The sequence below is a fragment of the Hesperophylax consimilis genome, chromosome 26 (genome assembly GCF_061612785.1).
Source record: "Hesperophylax consimilis isolate HC1 chromosome 26, BYU_Hcon_1.0, whole genome shotgun sequence".
Taxonomy (NCBI): Eukaryota; Metazoa; Arthropoda; class Insecta; order Trichoptera; family Limnephilidae; genus Hesperophylax; species Hesperophylax consimilis.
In genome coordinates, this window is record NC_142861.1 from 21,188,482 (window position 1) to 21,212,159 (window position 23,678).

The following is a 23,678-nucleotide window of genomic DNA, read 5'->3' on the forward strand; positions in this document are numbered from 1 at the left end:
ACCCATTTTAGGACATTGACTTATTCGAAGTCAAACTTATCGCGAGGGTTTAAAAGACGTGTTTAACATAAATAATATTATATAAATAGCATGTCAATAAATGAAAGTGTAGATCTACACAACTATTGCCAGGGACTCCGAAAGGGTATGTACAAGTATTTAATATTGCGTCTAAGAAGGTTTTATCAGATTATTTTATTAATTCCTAAAAGATTACCTTTTCTATACTATCCTTAAAATTTGTTATCCTTGTTTACACTGCAGCAGAAATTTTATGATTTTAGAATAGTGCACATTACTTTTTTTTTAAATAAATAACTTTGTGAACGCCACTGTTTAATAAAAAAGGATCGATCGTTTCAAAATCAGTGCTTTAATGAAAATTAACAAATAAAGAATGGACAAACAAATAATAATAACTAATTAATCTCACGAGTATTCAGCACGAATAAGCTCCCAGTGAGGCTCTCGTTACCAAATAATATTTTATTCAAAAAATACTTCTTATGTATCAATTAAAAAAATAAAATTTAAAAAAAATCACTGCTAATTGTATAATTTTTGTCTACATGTCCGCTTGTAAGTAATGATGATATTTTCGCGTCGCGTTCGAATCATCTATCGCCGTTTTAGGCAATACAATTTATTGGGGAATAGGTGGCAATCCACTTCTTCGTCTTTTCTGCCTGTGTCAACAAAAATAGCAAAAAGTCGCAAACATAAAAATATATTTAAATAATCTTTATTTTCATGACTAATGTCCGTAAATCTCGTTAAGAAAAGCTCCGGCCGGTGAGGCCTCATCGTGAATAAAAAAATTATTATTATTATTATTTGTAGGTGGAACTCGCCGGAGCTCGGGCTTTTATCAAATCGCTGACGAGGTATTTGTGTCGCGAATGAGGAAAACCTGATAGAGCACTGAACAGTTAATCTATGGAAGTGTGATCAATTAAATTTAATAATTCATTAATTAATTCCAACCGGTCAGTGGCTGAGTTGGCATCGCGCTTGGGTCCCACCCGGGCGTCGTGCGTTCTATTTCTCGGCTGCTTAAGTCCTCCATCACGAGATATGATGTTTTCAAATATTGTCAGGTTATTAATTATGCGAGTTTAATGATTCAAAATGCTGTCTTACGGGAAAATTACGTCAAATTCAACAGTATGGTCACCGTTCTACAAAGTCCATTATTAAGCCTCAGAAAAGATACAAAATAAATTTCTTCGGTACATCAATTTTAAATGAATATTTCCATCGAATTTATAAATTATAATAACTTATGCACCGAAACCAAACTTCTCAAACTATCAGATAGAAGAGTTTTAACTGATATATTATTTTTATTCTAAATTTTCAAATCTCAAATTGACAGCCCTGAATTATTTGAATTAATTTATATAAATGTACCTGCCAGACAAACTCGAAACAAAAACACTTTTAAATGTAACAATAACCTCTATTTATTCACCGATTCCAAGAATTCATCACCTTGCAAACAAACACTTTGAACTTATTGATATATTTGGTTTTAATAATTTTCTGAGTTTCAAAAGGCAGCTAATTTCAGACCTATTTGCTAGTTATTAATGTGTATTATTTATTTGCTTTTTAAAAAAAAATCTCGTTTCTATACCTTCCAACGTAACTCACATACTCCTTAGTTTATTTGTTATTTTTTTAGACTCTTATTAATTACATACTTGATATGTATATTATACTTTGATTTACTTTACCATTTCAAGTAGGTACTATTATTTAAATTCGATATTAATTACGACGTTGGTATTTTGCCATTACTTACTAGTTTTTTTTCCTATATATACAAAAGACTTTTTTTTTTCTTTTTTTAAACATATGTTGTATAATACATATCAGTATATTAAATATATTTATTTTTTATTTACCTTAAGAGCTCCCTATACAAGTATGAACACGAAGAGAAATCAGTATTGCTAATTTATTACAATCTTTTCAAATCGTAATCCGATTTAAAACGGGATTGAGAGGCGTTTTCTTTAAAACTATTACGAAATTTCTAAGATATCGGAACACGTGTTCATACTGTTCATGCACCTGCGTTTGCCTTGATAATATACAAAGACGAAATGCGGAAATATTAAGAATACGTTTACCGACATCATGATAATACGTTCGTATTTTACTAAAAGTTTATTAGAAAACCTATCAATTCATCCGTTAAAGGCCTCTTATCCCGTTTTTAACCGTATTAAGAATAATTTTAAGAGATTCCTAATAAATTTATAGTATTCAATATTAGTTATTTTTCTCCGTCAAACAACACGGGCATTAGCCTAGTATGGTAGTTAAAAAAATGTCAAAAAATGTAACTTGTAAACATTTATTAAATAATAAAAAATAAAATAAAAAAACAATATTAGGGTCCGTAAAAACATGACAAAATTTCCGCGAGCCGAGCCGTGAGTTATGGGATTTCGTGCCTGCTTTCGCATAATTCGAGGCTCGGCTCGCGGAAATTTTATCGTGTTCTACGTAGCATTCATTTCGAAAACTATTCCTGAACAATAGGAACTTCGAAAATACTTTAAACGAGCACCGTTTTTTTTAACCCTAAAGAAATCTTATCGGTGCATTATTTTTACGAAACAATCGTGTTCTCCAACAAAAGTATTGTCTTTGACCGTTTTTTTATTTATCCACATTGATTTAAATACTGTATAACAGATAATGCCTAGAAGTTGATCTCTAGCTGATATCGTCGATTCATAAAAGTTCATTTTGTTACATTAGCTCCATACAGGTAGCTCAGAGGAAAATATTTTTTCTCGGGGCCTATGTTATCTTTGGAAATGCGTGTGGAAGGTCGCTTTAGGAGAGGAAGTCCTTCGAAGGAAAAAGGTATGAGGGGTTCAGGAATGACTGACGTATGAATACATTCCTCGGAATGCGGTACAAGACGATGGGTCGGGAGAATCGTGCTAGCGAGGTCATATGGTCATATGGAAATACTTGGGATAACCTATGGCGGAAGTGTTGGTTCCCGGGGCAGCAGTACCTATCATACTCGCCTCTCAAATTAACTTATATTCCCCAGAGGGACCATAAAAATAATCCGATCAAGAAATATTTTCTTTATTTGCAAATGTTGATAAATTTCACCAAAAGTACTTACATTGGGCTAACGGACACGCCCTCAACACATTTCTATCCGCTTTACTATTCCGCGTAAAAACCTGTTTAAGGGTGCGGGTTCTGTTTGAGCAGATCTGAAGCAAGAGGGAATATGGAAAGAGATTTAAGAATTAGAATGCTTACTTCAATTTCAAAGGACGTGGTAAAATTTATCCTTCGTTTTTTTTGTAGACATTTTGTTTGAATTTTTATTATTCCTAAGCCTCGTTCGCACGAGAAGTCTTTTACCGCTATGGAATATTTGTGGCGTTTGTTTTGAATTCTGACAGCAGTAAAGTGTGACAACAGTTTTTTTACAGAGTAATGAATAATGCACGAATTGTAAAGTTAGTACTTCACAACACTTTAATAACGGGGGTGTACTCGAGGCTCACATTTAAATTAATACTGACGATTATTTTTTTAATGATAAACTAATGTATATAAGACAAGGTTTTTTATGCATATCACAAAGGATAACAAATTATTATAAGCAATAATTAGTCGCTTTAAATATCCATACAAATTGAAAATATCTCGCGAGGAAAAATAAATGCCGCCAACGGTAATTGAACCCGCACCTTTTGATGTCCGGTCAGGTGCTCTGAGACCACTTAGCTTTTTCGGCTTATTCCAACCGCCAAATAATTCAATATGTTCTAGTACTTCAATAAAAAATTACTGCTTATTATATTTTTTCACGTGTAAACAACCAACTTTTTTTTTGTAGGAAAGGCTTTGTTAGTGCTAAATTTGCCACTAGATGGCGTCGAGACATATTATATCTACATTTGTTGGTGAAATATTATATTAATAACTAATTATTGCTCATAATAATTTGTAATACTGACGAATTCACATTTATTTTACCTTTTTTAAATTGTGTATATTTACGATTTATAGAAACAGTACCTTAACATTAAAATATTTTACGTAAAATTTTGAAAATTTCGTACAACTTTTTTCAACTGCAAAATAGGCGATAAGCCCCGATTTTATTTTTTTTAGAAACTTCCCGAGAAATTCGGTTAGAAACATTTGAGATTTTAGTATTACGTTTATCTCAATTACTTAAAATATACCCCGCAGAGAGATCCATTTTCTAAGCCTGCTAGGGCAAATTCGATCGTAGGATTGTTCAATACGCCGGAAAAGAGTTGTATATTTTTCTATACGCCTTCTTTACTTACGACGTTAAGGTTCCGACTTTATTTTAGAGTACTGTGTAAAACACGTTTATTTAATTTCTTAGTCCAACCAAGTGTTTATCAACACGTTGGTAACGGGTTAGTATGGATAAAATTATTACTTAGTTATAAAGAATACCTACAAAAAATGCATAATTATACGAGCACATATAGTTTGTCTACAAAATCTAGAAAATAAGAAAATGGTTCAAAAAATTAATTGCTGTGGTAACACCAAGTAACGACAATTTTAAAACAAAATTTCGACATTCAAATGTAAGGTTATGTTTGACTTGTAACTATTTTCTGCTTGCAATGTAATCTCAAAAAATAGCATGCCTAATTTTTTCTTAAAGTTTTCAAGAAAATGTTGAACAACAAGTTCTTATGTCAAATTTCCTTAGAACCATTTCCTTTCAGAAATAACCACGAAACTTTTTTGTAAACACCGTTCAATATTGTTGTAAAACTATTCACTTGAGCCACAGTGTTTTTTTGAGGTTAGGTAGATTATTTTTACTTTCTTGGTGTTGGCATTTAAAATCATTTAAACGATCGCAGCGTTTTCCGTTTTTGTCCACTATTTGTATTTTTACAGAACAAATTTGAATTTCGATCATCATGATACGCCAACTCTTCGTTTGTCAATCTCAATTTAATCAAAAATTAAAATAGAATAGTCATGCTCAGTGAATGATAGTGTCAAAGTAACGGCAAGCTTGCAGAAAATAACAAACAAATTTGACTACACGTGCTTGATCCCAGCCTCGAACATTTAACATCCATGCGAACGAGGCTCAACCTTCCCAAGAATTTCAATGTCCAGAGTCAGAATTCCAATGCGTCAAAAATTGTGATCGCATGAATAATAGAACAGGATAAAGAACTGAAGATGAGTAAATTTAGTCTATTGTGTAGTTCAAGATCTTTTATAGTGTTTTTTTTTAATGAATACCGAAGAAGCCTTAACTTCTCAGAGCCAGTGGGACTAAGGCATCTTATGTTGAGTAGGGGAGGAAGTAGATGAGGTAGGTAGAGAAACTTTGGAAAAAGGTTTAGATTCTGAATGGTGGTCTTTCAACAGGGCAATACTAAGAGTATCAATCCATTCTGATTTCATAAAAAAAGCTTTTAATTTTTTTATTGGAACAACTTTTTCTTTAATAACTTTGAAAGTTATACCCATCAATGTAATATATCATTGAATAAGAAGATTGTACTAATAAATCGAAAAGAAACACGAAACAGAACAAGACAGAAAAAAAAATAATAATAAAAATGACGTGTCATAATTAGGTCCCAATGGTCGAGTGGTCAAATATGTATTCTCGGTAAGACAGAGATCATGGGTTCGATTCTTAGTTGAGGCCGTTATCTTTTTTATTTTTCTGTGTTCTTGTTTTGTTTAAATAGCGTTTAACTTATTTTTCTGTGTCTTGTACTGTTTAAATAGAGTTTAATTTATTTTTCTGTGTCTTGTTCTGTTTAAATAGCGTTTAACTAATTTTCTGTGTCTTTTTCTGTTTAAATAGCGTTTAACTTATTTTTCTGTGTCTTGTTCTGTTTAAATAGCGTTTAACTTATTTTTCTGTGTCTTTTTCTGTTTAAATAGCGTTTAACTTATTTTTCTGTGTCTTGTTCTGTTTAAATAGCGTTTAACTTATTTTTCTGTGTCTTGTACTGTTTAAATAGAGTTTAATTTATTTTTCTGTGTCTTGTTCTGTTTAAATAGCGTTTAACTTATTTTTTGGTTTTGGAGAGATTTTTTTTGTGAGTGGTGAAGTTATTTTACTTTGTGTGAGTAGATATTTTTTTTAAGTCGTTGTAAATTACTGCTTTCAATTTAATGTGATGTTATTAGGGAGGTGATTCTGGAAAATTTGGATGTGTATTAGGCCGGAGCGACATTGTATGGAATTTTTTTATTTTTTTTTATTTTAAAAGCAACAAAAAGACGCCTTTTATCATGAATGCAAATCATTAATCTGCCAAAAGGTGTCAAAAACGACTGAAAATATTATGTTCTTAAAGTTTTGGTCCCTTGATCAAACATTCGTACATCTTATGAAAATCTTTATTTAAAGATTTTTTGCAAGTTATATGATATTACATTAATAGAGAATTTTTGAGGACAGGGACTCGAACCGGCTAACACCGTTCAACTTCTTTTCCATCACTATTTTCGCTAAAGCTTCCACAAGAGCAAACCTGTATGATTATTTATATTTATAGGTGAAAGTTTAGTAATGTATTGTACATATTTTATAATCAATATATTATTTTCAGTGAAAATCTTACGAAATGTTTTATAAATCAATTTTCGGGGCTTCTACCGAAATATATTGGATTATTTGGTCAAAGTGCGATTTTATTCGGGTTTTTTCAATAAGATGCGTGCGATTTTCATGAGAAGTACAAATGCTCAATCAAGGCAGTGAAATTTTAAGAACATAATATTTTCATGAGAAGTACAAATGCTCAATCAAGGCAGTGAAATTTTAAGAACATAATATTTTCATGAGAAGTACAAATGCTCAATCAAGGCAGTAAAATTTTAAGAACCTGATATTTTCATGAGAAGTACAAATGCTCAAACAAGGCAGTGAAATTTTAAGAATATAATATTTTCATGAGAAGTACAAATGCTCAATCAAGGTAGTGAAATTTTAAGAACATTATTCATGAGAAGTACAAATGGTTAATCAAGGTACTGAAATAAAAAAAAATCAAATTTTCAAACAAAACACTTAATATTACTATAAATTGCAATTGAATAATTTGGCCAATAAATCAAGGTTTATTAATACAACAACAATTTCAAAAAAATGTTTTATAAATGATTGCGAAATTTTCTCGGAAGTACTTATTTTTTACGTGTTATCATAATATATTATAAATGTTTATTGATTCATCAATAAGTCGATCGGTTTATCTCTGTAATGGCTTGGATTATCAATGTTCAAGAACTTGTATTTTTATCGCTGACTAACTCACAACGTACGGAAACGTTTAAAATATTCGTAAAACTTCAATTTTTCCCGCAGGGCAAACCGTTAAAATGACATGTCGTGGCATGTACGAATACCTTATAGGTATTTATGTATTGTCCAATTTGGCAGAACGACTGTATCAAAATTAAGTTGGTTTCCATCCGGCGTGGAATCCCCGAAACCATAGACATAGGTGGCACTAGTTAGCTGTCGACTCTGTGTTAGCTGAAACAGAATTTTGTTTGTCGATCATCGTCTAAATTGCAAATATTATTGCTTTGAACGATATTAAATGAAAAAAGATTATTATTATCTTTCACGGGATTGATAATTGTGTCATGCACAATTCTTACGATGAGAGTGTAAGAATTATAATAATAATTCATACGTTCACAATTACTGGTTAATTACGCTTAACAATGAATATGGATGTGACTGAAATTAGTGTCTATTCTAGCTGAGATTTGGGATGAAAGGGTTGGCTTAACCAAGTGCAACTACTTTTATACAATTAACTATTTCTGTCTCACTCTAACACTGCTATATTTTACTAATCCCATACACCAACCCACGATTTTCAAAATTTGACTTTTGATGAATCCTACTTCACCAACAGTGATAGTTTCATATACCGAAAACACCCATCCGAAATGTTCAACATTAGAAACATCCACGTGGATTAACTGCTACATATAAGCATTTTTCACATTAAAAAAATTCGGTACATAAAATATTGCAGAAAAAATTCATATGGTTTGATGTGCTTGAAACTATTCAAAACATAAAAGTATGAGAAAAAACTATTTTTTTAATTGCCCAATTCGTCTTACCTTATTGTCCAAATAATAAAGATTTAACTTCCACAAACATTCAAATACAACTATTTCAGCTTTTCTAGTTTATGGGTCGGATGTTTATGTTTATAGACATCGCAGTCTTTGGGAACTACACAATTTTATGATAGTCTCGTAGGTACTATTTTCAGATTTTTGAATTCATCACAAACAGAAAGTATAACACACAGGTTAACACTTTAGAAAGCTGTGGGAGAATAGCCATCACATTATATTTTCATCATTTTCAGTATCCTTACCACAAAATATCACAATGTGCAGCTACAGTCAATAGATATTATCAAGTCAAAAGGTGTAGATTTTGTTTAAAAATACTTTGGAGTTACCCTGTGTCAATTGTGCGTGAGAGTTTTGCGCGATTGGTGTGTTTTGAGGGATGTTTTGTTCAGAAAGTACGTCAAAAATTCAGTAAATACTTTTTATTGCGTAATTTGAGTAGTTTTTTAATTTGTCTCTTAGTAGAGAATATCCTTTAAAAATACCTATACCTACCTTAAAAATAGTTTTTTTTCAATACCGTTATCTATATTATCGATAGGGCCTAGCATTTGTACAGATGAACTTTGTTAGATGGGAACGGGTCGTTTCCACGACTTGTTTTCAACGGCTCGGTTGTGGAACGATTTTCCAGTTTCTGTTTTTCCTCTCTTTAAAGTCCCTCCACACAGCATACCCAAAGATTTGGCCGCCAATCTCAGGCCTTCGAAAGGGTTACATAATAGATAGTCGCAATTGTATTGTGTTTGCTCGTCAATATGTGTCGCTTTCAGTGCCATGCACGCCTAACCTCTAAGTTTATTTCAATAGGAACAACATACACGCTGGAGGGGTCCCAGTATTAATCCCACCTAATGTTGGCGGGACCTTTCTGGCCTGTATCTCTCCCGTATCCTCTAAGCCCAGAGGGATGCCAAACTAATTTAAACATTTAATCAAATACAGGGCATGGGATGCTGTGAAATGATATGTGCTTTGTGGAAATTTAATGGTCTGTTTAATTTGAATACATAATTATAAAATAACTTTACAAAGATAATATCCAACTTTATGTGCCACGTTAGTTTTAAAGATAACGCGCTGGCTTAACGCTTGTAAGTCAAACAACCGCAGAAAAGGAGAGAATTGTTATTCAACTTTGAAGTTACTCCGTTAAATCTGATAAGTAATAGTAGAAAAATGGGAAAGCAACAACTTTAAATTTCTTAAGCTGGCAACACAGAAGGTACTAAAATTTTTTTTTGGTGGAAGTGCTTACTTCTCATATTATGTACATTATACATGTTGTTACTTTCCAAATGAAAATGATTTCATAATGTATTAATTATTAACTCTGAGTACCAGCGCAGACCCGTTAAAAATCACGGTATATTATTATTTATTCCGATTATGAAAATGACATTGAAAAGAATTTTCTATTATAATATTATATTATAGGTATAATTAATAGTTTATTTGAATACATTATTCTTACATATTCACTTGCAATTTTGAAAACGACTCAAATCTCAAAACAAATAATTATATGAATTCGTAGAACGTGAAAATTTTCACGCACATTACTAACGAAAATTGAACGAAAATAACGAAAACCGAAATTAGTAAGTTTTAAGAATACATTCGAATATCAAAAAACCCATGCATTTGAATGATTAATACTGTTTGTTGGAACTTTTTCAATTGTTTGATTTTTGAAAACGCTGACTTTAAATAACTGAAACAGAAATTGTCAATGATAAAGTCCGGGGTAAGTCATATCTAAAATATGTATTTCAAAATTTAGACAATAAGTAATGCTTGTAATATTCTCATCTTTTCGCCAATTCTTTTATTTGTTTAAAACAATATAAAATTTTCTTCTCTCTTGGCTATGACCGATATTTAATTTTTTTTCCTAAGGCTTTGCATATGTGTTCGCAGGGATGGAAAATTCCTCCCCTACAACACATAAGCCTCCATGAAAATTGGACCCTTAATTTCTTTGATATCTACAGAAAGCTACTTATACTTATACTATGCATCTTTATAGACATATGTACTTAACTAATTAATACGTTATTTACGAACTTGAACGCAAATATTTTCGTATTTATATTGTAATTAAATTCCATCAAACGTTGTGTAATTTTTTGATTTATGATATAGGATTTTAATTACTTTCATTTTGTGGTAACCCTCTTGGTTCTGATCAAGGCGTTGAGTTTCAAAATTGAATTGGTCTTTCCATTGCAAGCCTAGACTTAAATGATTTCTCTGAATGAGCTAACTTTCTTATTGTAACTATTCTGATTCCCTGCACCCTAACAAAGTCGTAGTTAAACGCTCTAGAGTGCAATTTTGATTTCTAGTCTCCTGTTTAGGTTTCCTATGAATTACGGTTGAATATACTAACTCTATTTCCTTCTTCCCATTTCATGTTTTTATTTTTATCTTTCTGTTTTCTCCACATTTAAATTCAGCTGTATATTCGTCTAACCAGTTGATACCCAATATAATTGGCCTAATTAACTTCGGTATTATTAAACACGGCGTATTTATTATAACATCTCCAAATCGCAATGGTACTTAAACCAACCTAGATATTCTCTGACTTTTGTGTCCTATCGCTACTTTAATTTGTATAGTTGTTACAGGCATAATGGGATAAATTGTTTGATCATTTAAATAATTTTCATAAAACTCTTGAGAAACGCACGTGATTTGACTTCCGGTATCTATTAAACAATGAACTTCCGTGTTATCTATCTGTGCTTTGGCTTCCGGTAATAACGGTAAAGTGCTACCCTTTTCTACTTCCTCATAATGTTGTTGAACCCCCTAATTTCCCTTCTTGTTTTTTCTTCGTTCATTTTCAATTGATTCCATTCATCCGTTATTTGTTGTAAAGAATTGACACATACTTCCACATCTATTTCCGCTTCCGTTCTCGTTTCTTCCGCTCCATCCTTTCGTCTTCTCACATTCCTTTCTGCTTTTATTGGGGCAATCATACCTTGTTCATTTTTTTCTAATCCTTTCATTGGATTCCACCCCTATTTCATCATAATCTTCAATGCAGTGTTGTGTTTTGGTGCCGGCGTCCCTCTCCCTGTGTGAGTCGTATTCATGAGGGCTAATGAATCAACCCTCGGCCGTTTCCCGAATTGTTCGCGATGACTAGCTCCTTGCCGCTTGTAGTTATTGTAGAACCTCCCTTTGAAGATGTCGTAGTTTCTACACACTTGTTGCAGCTAGCGCCTCCTTCCACACTCTCTATTGCGTGAATTCTCTTCTTTATAGCGTGGTAACGGTCACGGTATTTGTCCTTCTTGGCGAACTCTTCCCCACTCCTTTTCTTTGTGTTCCGTTCTTCCGTTGTGCAAACCATTGTATCTAGTTTTCGAAGAAACTCAGCAGCGACAATCTCATCTCCTGACTGTCTTGAAAACCATAGCGATTGAACTTCTTTAAGGTAATGTCTCATAATTTCGTCAACTACGCTCAACGGTGTTTCGGTAATTTTTAATGCTTTCGCTAAATCCCAATAGTTTGCGAAATGCGTGAGCATGGATATATCTCCCTCGGCATCATATACCCCTTCTGCAAGACGACGGCGAACCTCATTCTTCTTTATATCTCCCCAATAGGTAGCTAAAAAATCTCTTTCGAAATCCAACATTGTTTCCCCTCGCTTGTTGTATAATTTGGCCCACGTTTTGGCTTCCCCCTTCAAATTCTCCCGTACGACAATTAATGGATCTGCACGTTTCACTTTTCTAGTGTATTCTTTTAAATCTTCTAGGAAACTTATGGGGTTTTGATTTCCACCGGAAGATGAAGGTCGTTCCTGCTGCGGTAACATAATGTATATTTACCAGAGATGTGCTTTATTTCAAATAAATCCATTTCAAATGGAAATGCAAAATGCTTTTCTAAAAACCATTTTGCATTTTAAATGCTTTTCTCAATGCATTTTCCATTTTAAATGCTTTTTTGCAACATTCTTCCTACTATCTCCACTCATCTTTTTTTCATAAGCCCCAAATATCAGTCGGTCCTCAACCTCGCTATGAGAGATAATTTACATTTGTCAAGTTGCTCCCTGGTAGGAGCCCTGGCAATTGAGTGATACCATTACAAAAAATACTGTTTCAAATAGGTACTGAACATGGGGCCATGACGCTGTAATATTAAATGTTAGATAGCAGTTTCTATGTTTTTAGGTTGGCAACATTAGTCCCGCGTAAATTTTTTGTGGTTTCATAATCTGTAGTCGTGGTGTTTTTGGATTTACCATTATTATTATTATTATTTATTTTTTTGTAAACTAATGTTTAAGACAAGATTTTTTATGCATAGCACAAAGGGTAACAATTATATTATAAGCAATAATTATTAGCCTGAAACACTCATCCACATTGAAAAATCACCTGATAAAAGATACATGACGCCAACGGGACTTGAACCCGTGTCCTTTCGATTTCCGGTCGACAGCTCTGACCACTGAGCTATGGCGGCTTATCTCTTATCCGCGAAATAATTCAATATATACCAGTGTTTCATTCAACAATTACTGCTTGTTACATTTTTTCACCTGAAACAACCAACTTTATTTTATATGAGAAAGGCATTGTAAGTGCTAACTCTCTCACTAGATGGCGTCGAGACAAATTGTCTACATTTTTTAATGAAAATACTAGAACTTGTCAAATATTAATTATTATTAATATTAATATATTGACGCTAAATAGCCATTTGGTGACAATGTTACATTTGAATTTCTGCGAAACAACTGGGGTTAAGTTTTTGCAGTTTTTATTTTATTATAACTAAAAGCCAAAAAAATCTACATTATTTACTGCTATATAGCAGGAATCGCTGGTTATCTGTCGACGTTGCGTATTACACAATATGCTAACATATCATGTTTCACTTGATCGTGCCATATCTTTCTGGGGAGTCCCAATACTTACTTCCTCTTCTATTCTTCATCATATTTATAAATTTTGATATTTGAAAAAATGATCACTGGTTTTTTTAGGTTTCAGATATGTGAATATTGAATAACAACGGCTTACTACTAGAAACATTCACCAAGAGAGCTAACGCACATCTCTACAATGTCGGACAGAATCATCAAAAACAAACCAGGAAAAGTGTACATGTTTTTACAAGGAGACTTTGAAGGTATGTTACGTCTTGCTATCTATTCTGAATAATAACAAAGCCAGCATATAAATCTCAAACCATGCAGATTTATTTATACTACATAGATGAACATATAATACAACAATGTTATTAAATAGTGGTATCAATATAAGTATAGTTGAGTATGCAGTATGGTGAAGGCCTACCTAAATAATCCCACATAGCCCTACTAAGGCGAAGCACTATGAAGCAATACAAAATCATGTGTTTTTGCTTTTTTAAATTTGATCCCTTGGAAATATTCCAGACGATTTAATTAAATACTTCTTAATTAAGGCGAACTTAATTCCAAATCACTATTTTGATTAATCTTTATAACGAATTGGTGTACATTATGAAAACCAAAAAATATGCTCTAGTTAAATTGAAGGTTTTCCTATCGCTTCGTTTGAGTAGAATACAAATAAAAAAATAAATTACTCTATAAAAAATATGAATGCAAACTAATAAAAAATATTTTTTTCAATAGAAATGTACGAACGCATGAAGGAAACAACTTTTAAAAAATACAATTTTATAGCTAAGATTATCTGTGACAGTTTCACTTGATTAACTTTTTAGCTTTCTTATAAAATTATTTACAAAATCGAACGTTTCTTGACTCCGTTTGTCAAGCGATTTTAATTACCTACGATATAAGGTATACCAATAATATACACATTTTTGGCTTGTAGCTTCCTTTTAAGTAGAAAACATCATGGCTTTTGAAATAATTGACCACTTTTTAAGGCTTCATACAGACCGAAAAAAAATACTGTATCCGGCTTATTAATACTACTTAAAAGTTCAAAATCTCCTACTTACGAACCTTTTGTCGGTTATGGTTTTATTGTATAGTGTGTTTTTCAAAAAAATATTGTAAAGCAATAATGTTGGGACTATGCACTTCTTTTCCAAACACAAGCTAACGCTTCCGTGGTAGTATTCAAATCTCTGAGAAACCCAATATAAATACTATTTTGTATATAATTACATTATTTCATTAACGAAAATTAATAGTAATATAATTTCTTACTGAACTTCACAAAATAAAGTAAAACACACATTTTTTGCGACGTTTTTTTCTTGCAAAAATCAAAACAGGCGTCTAGTGTTAAGTGGGAATTTAAACGTCACCGCCGCCCGTCTACATAAGGAGTTTTATTGTTAGCGGCCCAATTCCAAATGTTACACGACGTATGCATTAAACACCTACACCGAAAATAATTTTTCATGTGAATATATATTCGTGTTATCCGATAGGAATATAATTTTTTTTAAATCCAATTATGTATTTTAAAATAAAAACCAAATGTGCAAAGTTTCAAAACCACAGCACCGCAAATGCTCAACTTTGCTCTAAATACTTGTAGGGTGATTGGTCTCAAGTCAAGGCAAATCAAGGTTTTTTAAGGAAACGTCAACTTTTATATATTTTTTATATGAATTTTGAACGTGATTTACTTTGAAAGTACTGAATTTGAGGAACTTAAAAAAGTCGACACTTTTCTAAAAGATGATAAACGGTATTATGCTACAATATTTATATTATTTCCTATTTTTATTAATAAACTATTTCCTTCTGCGAAGTTAGGCTCTTTAATGGTGATTTTTAGTTTTTCCAAAACGTAAACGATAACTCCATCATTTTGATTATAATTAATTTCAGTGTGATATACTTTATAATGAGAAATTTCTTTTGGTTGGTATGTTTCTTTTAGCCAGCATTCGGTTAGAATAATCGAATAATCTTTGATTTCGGCAAAGAGGGAGATCAATGACTGTCTGGTGCAATTTGATGGGAGCACTCTCCCCAATAAAGACTCCATTGAAATGCTTGGAGTTACTATATCAGACCAGCTCAAGTATCGGGGATCCATAGAAGCCCGAGTAAATCAGGCCTCCAAAAAGTTGGGCGTCTTGTACAGGGCTAGGAGATTCTTCAACAGTGACCAGCTGCTGACCCTGTACAAGTCTCAAGTCCGCCCAACTATTGAATTTGGGAGCCACCTTTGGGCTGGTGCCCCAAAATACTTGATAAACCTGCTTGAGTCTGTGCAAAGGAGAGCGATCCGTCTGATTGACAATCCGTTGTTAACAGACCGATTGCCTTCTCTGATGCATAGACGCAATGTAGGCATGCTGTGTCTGTTCTACAGGTATTTCAATGGAGCCTGCTCCAAGGAGCTAGCAGCATTGATTCCTGATGCACCGGTGCACGTGCGCGAAACTCGACGGACACGAACTGAACACCCGTTCACGGTTGACGTTGGCTTCATGAGAACGGGCCGTTTTTACGACTCGTTTTTGTGTAAGTCGGCTCGTATGTGGAACGAGCTACCGGCATCTGTTTTTCCTCCCTCCTATAATCCGAGCCTCTTCAAGGCCCGCATTAACAAATCCCTTCCTACAGCCCCTACCTTACTCCGCCTCACAACGCCGCCCAACCGGGTGGTGACATAGTTCCCCTGTCTGTGCACTGCACAGGCAGGGACACTCTTGTGAGGTGTCACATAAAAAAAAAAAAAAATTAAAACTTACTTGAAATAAAATTGCAGTAAATATATATATATAAAGATATTTAAAGTTAGCAATTTCATAGAAAGTTTTTTATCTGTTAAGACTTTACCACACTGTTCTGGACTTTCAAATAAAATTGAATTTCCATATTTCAATTTGGCTTCAATTTTCTCATTTAGATCTTCAAGTCCCTTATTTTATATAGTTATTTGCTGGGCTCTCTCTTCCATTTTTTGTCAATAAGGGCACTGTCTACTATTTGCTTTATGTGAATAAACATCTTTGTTGCTGAATCATCGACCTTTTTCGGGCACACCATCGATTTGTGCTCTGCCTGTCTTTTATAGCATTACAGTTGGAAGAAAAATGCCTGAATCCCATGCACTTGAAGCACTGGGCTAGTGATGAGTAATCCTCCACGTGCACCTTCATGTACCCGATGTTGATACGGCCCAGACAGATTAGTGCTTTTCTTATTTCACTGTCGACTAGTAGTACTATGTTCCTTAATTGATCATTTCGTTTTTTTGTGGTTCAAAGGATCTTCATACAGCCTTTTGGTTTTCGACCTTGGATTGTTTCATAGATAATTTCATTCTGCTGAATATATATGGAGGATTTCATGGTCTTTTTATTCATTTGCAACTCCTTTGAGGATCATTGTAGGCGGAGCAGCTTGCCGTCTTGAACTTGTAGTGATCCTTTATTTGCTTTTGAAGTTTCTGTCAGTATTTTTACGGCGTCTGTCTTTTTAGGGCAGGTAATTATGACCTTGTTATTTTTGGCCTTCGACAGTCCACTGATGCCCACCCTGAGGGCTGCTGGCTTGATGATATCTTTTATTGTTGATGTGATGGATTCCGACGTCGCTTCTAGGTCTGACGATTAAACTATTTTTTTTTTTTTTTTTTACTTTATTTATTTTCATTTCTTTACACATATTAATAGATAGTATATAATAACATAATATATAATACCAAATAGTATACACAAGAAATGAAAACCCACTAGTACCTAAAGTATAATATACATTAGTAGAAAAAGTTTTTTTGTTTTGTTTATAGTTATTATAAAAAGTAAAGAGAAAACATTATATACAATAGTTTATAAAGTTTCAGCAAGTGAGTTAAAGTATTAATGCATGTGTAATGTCATCTCCTAGATTTGCCGTTGCCGAGGCATAACTGAGTAGGGGTGTCCTTTGAGCATTGGCACAGGCCTTTATTTCCCTGCATGGCCTTTCTTCTGCTTTTAGTTGAAATTTTGCATTCTGTACTTTTGTTTCCAACAGTTGGACTTCCAGGGCATGAAGTTGCTGTCCCAAGTTTCCTCCTTTTGCAATTATTACCAGTAATGATGATAGTGTGGTTTTGCGGACTTCTTTGGATATTCTACTCTTGAGAGGTTCGGATGCTTTCAGTGCCAGAGTGACAACATGTACACTGTTCTGGGCTGACTCGGACTGGTTTATATTCTGGGATAAAATATATTGGGGGATTTGAATAGGAGTCACGACGTTGGTTTGGTCTTGAGGAGAAGAGTTTTGTCTTCTTCGGTAGATAGAAACTCCGGACTGGATATGGTTGTTGTTGGTGAGGATTTTGTATGTCTGTCTTATTAGTCTTAATTCCTTTATTTTGTTGTGTATCCATGACTTTTCTACTTTTGGCTAGGGTTTGTCTTGGCTAGTTCTGGACTACTAGGCTCCGGATTATCGGTGACCTTGGCGTAGTTCCCGATTTTTTTAACGGATCTTTAACCCCTGGGGGGTACAGAGGGAATCTGCCACTTAGTATTGATTGTATTTAATGTCTTACATTTCATTTGTATTGTATTGATTGTAAAATTTTATCATTTGCACTTTAAATTTATTTTTATAATTATAATGTTAATGATAGTGAAAAATAAAAAAGCCAGGGTATTTATTTATTTAAAATTAGTAGGATTCGAACTTAGGTTCTCCGACACTTAGTAAAGGTATGGCGTTTTCACTACCGAGCCACAAGCCGCTTCTGTCAAATAATTATTATAAAAATTGTCTTGCACTTGTATTTTCTGGATTTATTTAATATTTAGTCGAAAAAAAAAATGGATCTGTGGAATTAGAGCCGGGGTTCTCCGAGTCTCAATGAACAGTGCGGGTTTGTCGGGCGTTTTCACCAGTGGGCCATAAATCACCTGTGACGCATCGTGAAATAATTATAATATTGATTGTCTTAGCACAGGTACGTTTTCATTATTTACTATAGTAAATAATTTATTAAATCGGCTACAAAACTCACTGTCACTTCACAGTTCTTTGACCACTTGAAATCGGTATAATGAGACCGTTAAGACTTTGCTAAAGTAGATGGTTCAGTTTACCGTTCTACAGGTAGACATCAATCGATAGATTAATTTAACTGATTTTTGTGGAGCGATTTTTTGTCATAAAACTTATCTTGAACTATTAACATCGTGATATATATAATATTATCTGTGTTACCGGGCGCAATAGCTCCGTTTTTCTGGTAAGATGTACAGGTTCAAGAATGCTCTTAAATGAAATATTTTCTAAAATGTAACTCGTATTTTTATAGTACAAAAAAATCGTATTATTACAAACTCTTTTAATTGTTTTTAGGTTATTTACCGAGGGATGAAAGCGACATCGAGTTGGATGCTAAGAATATTACAAATTGTTTCAACAAACTCGGGTTCACGGTGGAAGAGCCTTGGAAAAATTTTACCAAGGAACAAATAAAACACAATTTGACTGAAGGTACGGAACGAGAAATATTATTGGCGCTGAAATTATTTTTTTAGCTAAAATCAGATTTACTTATAAAACCAATCAAAATAAATCTGTGATTCACCATGAGAATATAATAAAAAATCAATAGTGATGGTGGGTGGAATTTATAATAGTGGGCAAATCATGAATCTTGTTCAGATATCATTCCGTGCCGAGGCCTCCTGCTCGCCACATTTATAATAGTGGGAAAACCACGAATCTTGTTCAGATATCATTCCGTGCCGAGGCCTCCTGCTCGCCACATTTATAATAGTGGGAAAACCACGAATCTTGTTCAGATATCATTCCGTGCCGAGGCCTCCTGCTCGCCATATTTATAATAGTGGGAAAACCACGAATCTTGTTCAGATATCATTCCGTGCCGAGGCCTCCTGCTCGCCACATTTATAATAGTGGGAAAACCACGAATCTTGTTCAGATATCATTCCGTGCCGAGGCCTCCTGCTCGCCATATTTATAATAGTGGGAAAACCACGAATCTTGTTCAGATATCATTCCGTGCCGAGGCCTCCTGCTCGCCATATTTATAATAGTGGGAAAACCACGAATCTTGTTCAGATATCATTCCGTGCCGAGGCCTCCTGCTCGCCACATTTATAATAGTGGGAAAACTACGAATCTTGTTCAGATATCATTCCGTGCCGAGGCCTCCTGCTCGCCATATTTATAATAGTGGGAAAACCACGAATCTTGTTCAGATATCATTCCGTGCCGAGGCCTCCTGCTCGCCACATTTATAATAGTGGGAAAACCACGAATCTTATTCAGATATCAGTCCGCGCCAAGGCCTCCTGCTCGCCACATTTATAATAGTGGGAAAACCACGAATCTTATTCAGATATCAGTCCGCGCCAAGGCCTCCTGCTCGCCACATTTATAATAGTGGGAAAACCACGAATCTTATTCAGATATCAGTCCGCGCCAAGGCCTCCTGCTCGCCACATTTATAATAGTGGGAAAACCACGAATCTTGTTCAGATATCAGTCCGTGCCATGGTCTCTTGTTCGCTATGGTGTATTGTGTATTATATTGGAGAGGATTTTAAGTGTTCTTAGGGTAGTTGAATGGTAAATCATTTAATTATACTAAATAAATGGTTTTTCTTGAGACTGAAGTTCAAAGCAATGGATAAAACGATTCGGTGAAGATCGCCCAGTGGACTCAAGTGCTGGCTGTTGGATCCGCCCCAGCGACCACACCAGCGGTAGGGTTTTTTGGCAAAGTCATGTGTTTGAAAAAGTCGTGTATTTTAACAAAATCCCTAACAAAGTCTTTTTGCAGTCGTGTCGTTTGTCAAAGTAATGACTTTAGGCAAAAAATTTCAACCTGCTTTAATATCCTGTATTTATCCATCATTCTTTCATGGGGGGCGTCAAGTTTGACTTGGGTATTTAAAATACGTCCTGATATTATATTCTGGTTATTTTCAGCTTATCGCTCAAAAGATTTGAGCGAATACGACTGTATTGTGGTATTTTTCATTACTCTCTCCCCGAAGGTTGGACAACTTCTATGCCGAGATGGCATATTTTCAGCAGAAGAAATTATGAAAATTTTCATTGAAGGAGTTGAACATCCCAACCTGCGTAAGATGCTAGTCTTTCAGGTTAGATTTAATTTTTTTATCTTAAAATAAGAACTCTTGAATCCCAAAATTCACTTCTCATTATTTGGCAGACATTATTTTGGGATCGCACTATCATCCCGATCTTGCTGGATCAAATACATAAATTACAACGAAACAAAAGCAAAATAAGTTGAAATGTACGATTTTTGAGATAAATCTTTTCAAGTGTGTTTATAATAAAAGGACAACCAATCAATAACTTTCAAGCACGTAAACTCAGCCACCCTGACACATGGGCAATTACCGAGCATTTAATTGAAACCGGTTATTACTTTGTTCCTGAATTCCACAGAAGACCCAAAACGCATATAGCACGCCTAATTACTGAGACAATAAGTTTATAAAAATCCCATTTATATAAATAAAGACGACTTGGCTAAGCTAAGTAGCTCTTGGTATCAGGTAATTGACGGCTACACCAAAACTAAATGCAGAAAAGCATTTTAAATCATACTGTATGTAATACCAGCTCTTACAGGATTGGTACATTGGCAAACACGGTATCGCTTATACATACATATATACAGACTTCACAACAATCTTCGTTTACACATTTGCCTTGATGATGGACACTGTAATACTGTCCAAAACGTTCACTAAAGAAAGAGGTAGCGCAACACGTCACAATATCCCAAAAATAATTATTTCTTAAAATTAAAATTAATTATTGCAGGGATCTCAAGCAATCACCACTGAGGTAAGTGGCTCTGGCGAAGTGATAGAGAATGACGACGCTCCTTTGACGATTCCTCCTCCTGAGGCCAATTTTTTCATCATCAAGAGTTCGTTTGAACTACCATCTGCAGTTAAAAGAGGATCTTATTTCATAGAAGTACTCTGCCAATACATAGAGAACACTGGACCCGAAACCTCCTTATTCGATGTTTTCACTGCAGTCCTTGGTGTACTTAAAAGTAATCGACAAACAAAGCCTGTAGAACAGCGGAACAACATATTGCCCGAAGTGGCCAGCACACTACTTTGGCCGCTCCGCCTGAATGGAAAAACCACTTTAAAACTTCCCTGTTACGAAGACAAAGGTTCAATTGGAAAACTTGTCGTTATGAACTATGACTATACCTCAGAAAATGTTGGTAACCCAAGTAAGTACTAAATAGATATTTATCATAGAATGAATAGACCCGCCCATTAGAGTAAAATACCAAGTTGCGCAGAGCGGGATATGACAGAACACAGGCAACTCGCATTGTAATATATAATATTCATTCCATTGTGGAAAAGAGTTAATTTTTACGAAGCACTCATTGCAACAAAAAAATATATTTTAGATGAAATTTACATTTAATTCAACTGAGACAAGTATCAATTTATTATTATTCAAGATTACTACGCAAAAGCGTCACATGAAAACAGGAAGAGAATCGGGGAGAAAATCATATGAATAGATAGTGAAAAACGATTATATTTTATTTCGATTCGATCATATTTTCCGTCGATGTTTCCAGGAAATATTTTTCGCCTCAGTGGCTTAAGTGTCAATGTAAGATTGTCAAACTAACAAGGAAACAGCGGACATTACGAGCCTTTGGGTTCAAATATTTTTTACAATTCTAGATGTAATGTAAAAATCTTTTTTCAATAATTGCAAATTCATTTATGTCAATTTTTATTCTTTTTTTTTATGGTTCCAAAAATCCGAGATTTAAATTACCATGATCAGTAGTAAATAATTACTACCAGAGATTCAAAACTTTGTCATCATATATGAATTATAAAATGGTTTTTAAACATAAATAGATAGTTCTATAGTCTACAATTCATTCATAGTAACACAAAAGTACAGTTCATGATAGCTTTTTGTTTGACAAGACCCCAAAGGGCACACAAACTCCAACGGCTCGGAGGGCTTTGAAGCAGAGAATGGACGGTTATCTCGAGAGTATTTCCTCCTGGGGTAAAAATAATCTCGTCGAATTTAATGTTTCAAAGACCCAATCCTGTCTGATTACGTCTAAAAGGGATCCAAATGATAATCTAGTCTCCTTCAACGGAAGCAATCTTCCGAACAGGCCTTCCATTGATATGCTTGGTGTAACTATAAGTGACCAGCTCAGGTACGGGGGCTCCGTCGAAGCCAGAGTAAAGCTGGCCTCTCAGAAGCTAGACGTATTGTACAGGGCCCGCAGATACTTTAATAGTACACAACTGCTGACCCTGTACAAATCGCAAGTGCGCCCTACGGTCGAATTTGGCAGCCATTTCTGGTCCGGAACCCCTAAATACCTAAAAAAACCCTTGACTCTGTGCAAAAACGGGCGGTCCGTTTGATAGATTCTCCAATCTTAACAAACGGACTGCAATCTTTAGAGCACAGGCGTCAGGTAGGTATGCTATCCTTGTTCTATCGGTATTACAATGGAAGATGCTCTGAGGAACTAGTGTCATTGATCCCTTCGGCACCGGTGCGTAGTCGGGATACACGCCAAACGCGCGCCCAACATTTGTACACGGTTGACATTTGTCACATAAGAACGGGTCGCTTCTACGATTCGTTCTTAAGTTCAACAGCTCGGCTTTGGAACGAACTGCCGGCCTCTGTGTTTCCTCCCTCCTACAACATGGAACTCTTCAAGACCCATGTTCACTCCTTCCTCTCCACAAAAAGACCCTCCACACAACATCCCCAAAGACGACACAGGCCCTGAGGGAAATTATTTTCTTCAGGGCCTCCTGTGTGGAGTTATTATAAAAAATAAAACAAAACAAAAATACATGATTTGCCTTGAAAATTTTAAGCAAAATTTGTAATTTTTTTCGCGCCTGATCGCATCGCTAGAAAGTGTTTTTTTAAAACCAAAATCAAATAAATAATTTTAATACGGATTACACCAGGGTTTATATTACAATCTCAGAAGAGAGAATTATGCTGTGGCCAACCACGAGAAGATTCACTATGCACTTTTATCAGCACTTATTTTTCAACTTCATAATATTATTTGAAGTACCTACTCATCCACTTATCGCCATTCATTTAAAAATAAAGCCAATTCAATTCAAGCTATTATTTTCTTTATAATCGCCTTTTACAGAATTGCTGACAGTATATAAAACCAACTCCAAAAACTTCAAATTTTAAAAGGACATAAAAATAGATCAAACAATCCTCAGTTCACAATTATAAATAATGTCCTCTTCAGTTACTACACAATTCTATTTGAATTATTGTTCTGCCAAATTATTAACAATATCAATATTTCAACAAGTACCAATAATCATCTCACAATAAACATTAATAATAAATGTTATGCTATCTACCTTTTTATATTTTCAAATAAAATTAAATACTTAGCAATAATAATAGACAAAAACCTAAACTGGAAAGATCAAATCAACCAAACGTCAACAAAATAAGAAAATTAATTTATATA

The 23,678-nt window shown here is 34.2% G+C and overlaps 1 protein-coding gene across 2 annotated transcripts in view; it reads left to right on the forward strand.

Annotated features, from left to right (window-relative positions):
- The window catches only part of LOC149411288 (uncharacterized), a 28,981-nt gene continuing 5,303 nt past the window's right edge, over nt 1-23,678 (forward strand). For both annotated transcript variants that reach the window (XM_089647192.1, XM_089647193.1), the window contains exons 1-5: nt 1-145; nt 13,202-13,347; nt 18,491-18,628; nt 20,093-20,268; nt 20,963-21,392. In XM_089647192.1, coding sequence (XP_089503318.1) covers nt 13,281-13,347; nt 18,491-18,628; nt 20,093-20,268; nt 20,963-21,392 — 811 coding nt within the window. In that variant the 5' untranslated portion in view covers nt 1-145; nt 13,202-13,280. The remainder of the gene's footprint in view (nt 146-13,201; nt 13,348-18,490; nt 18,629-20,092; nt 20,269-20,962; nt 21,393-23,678) is intronic.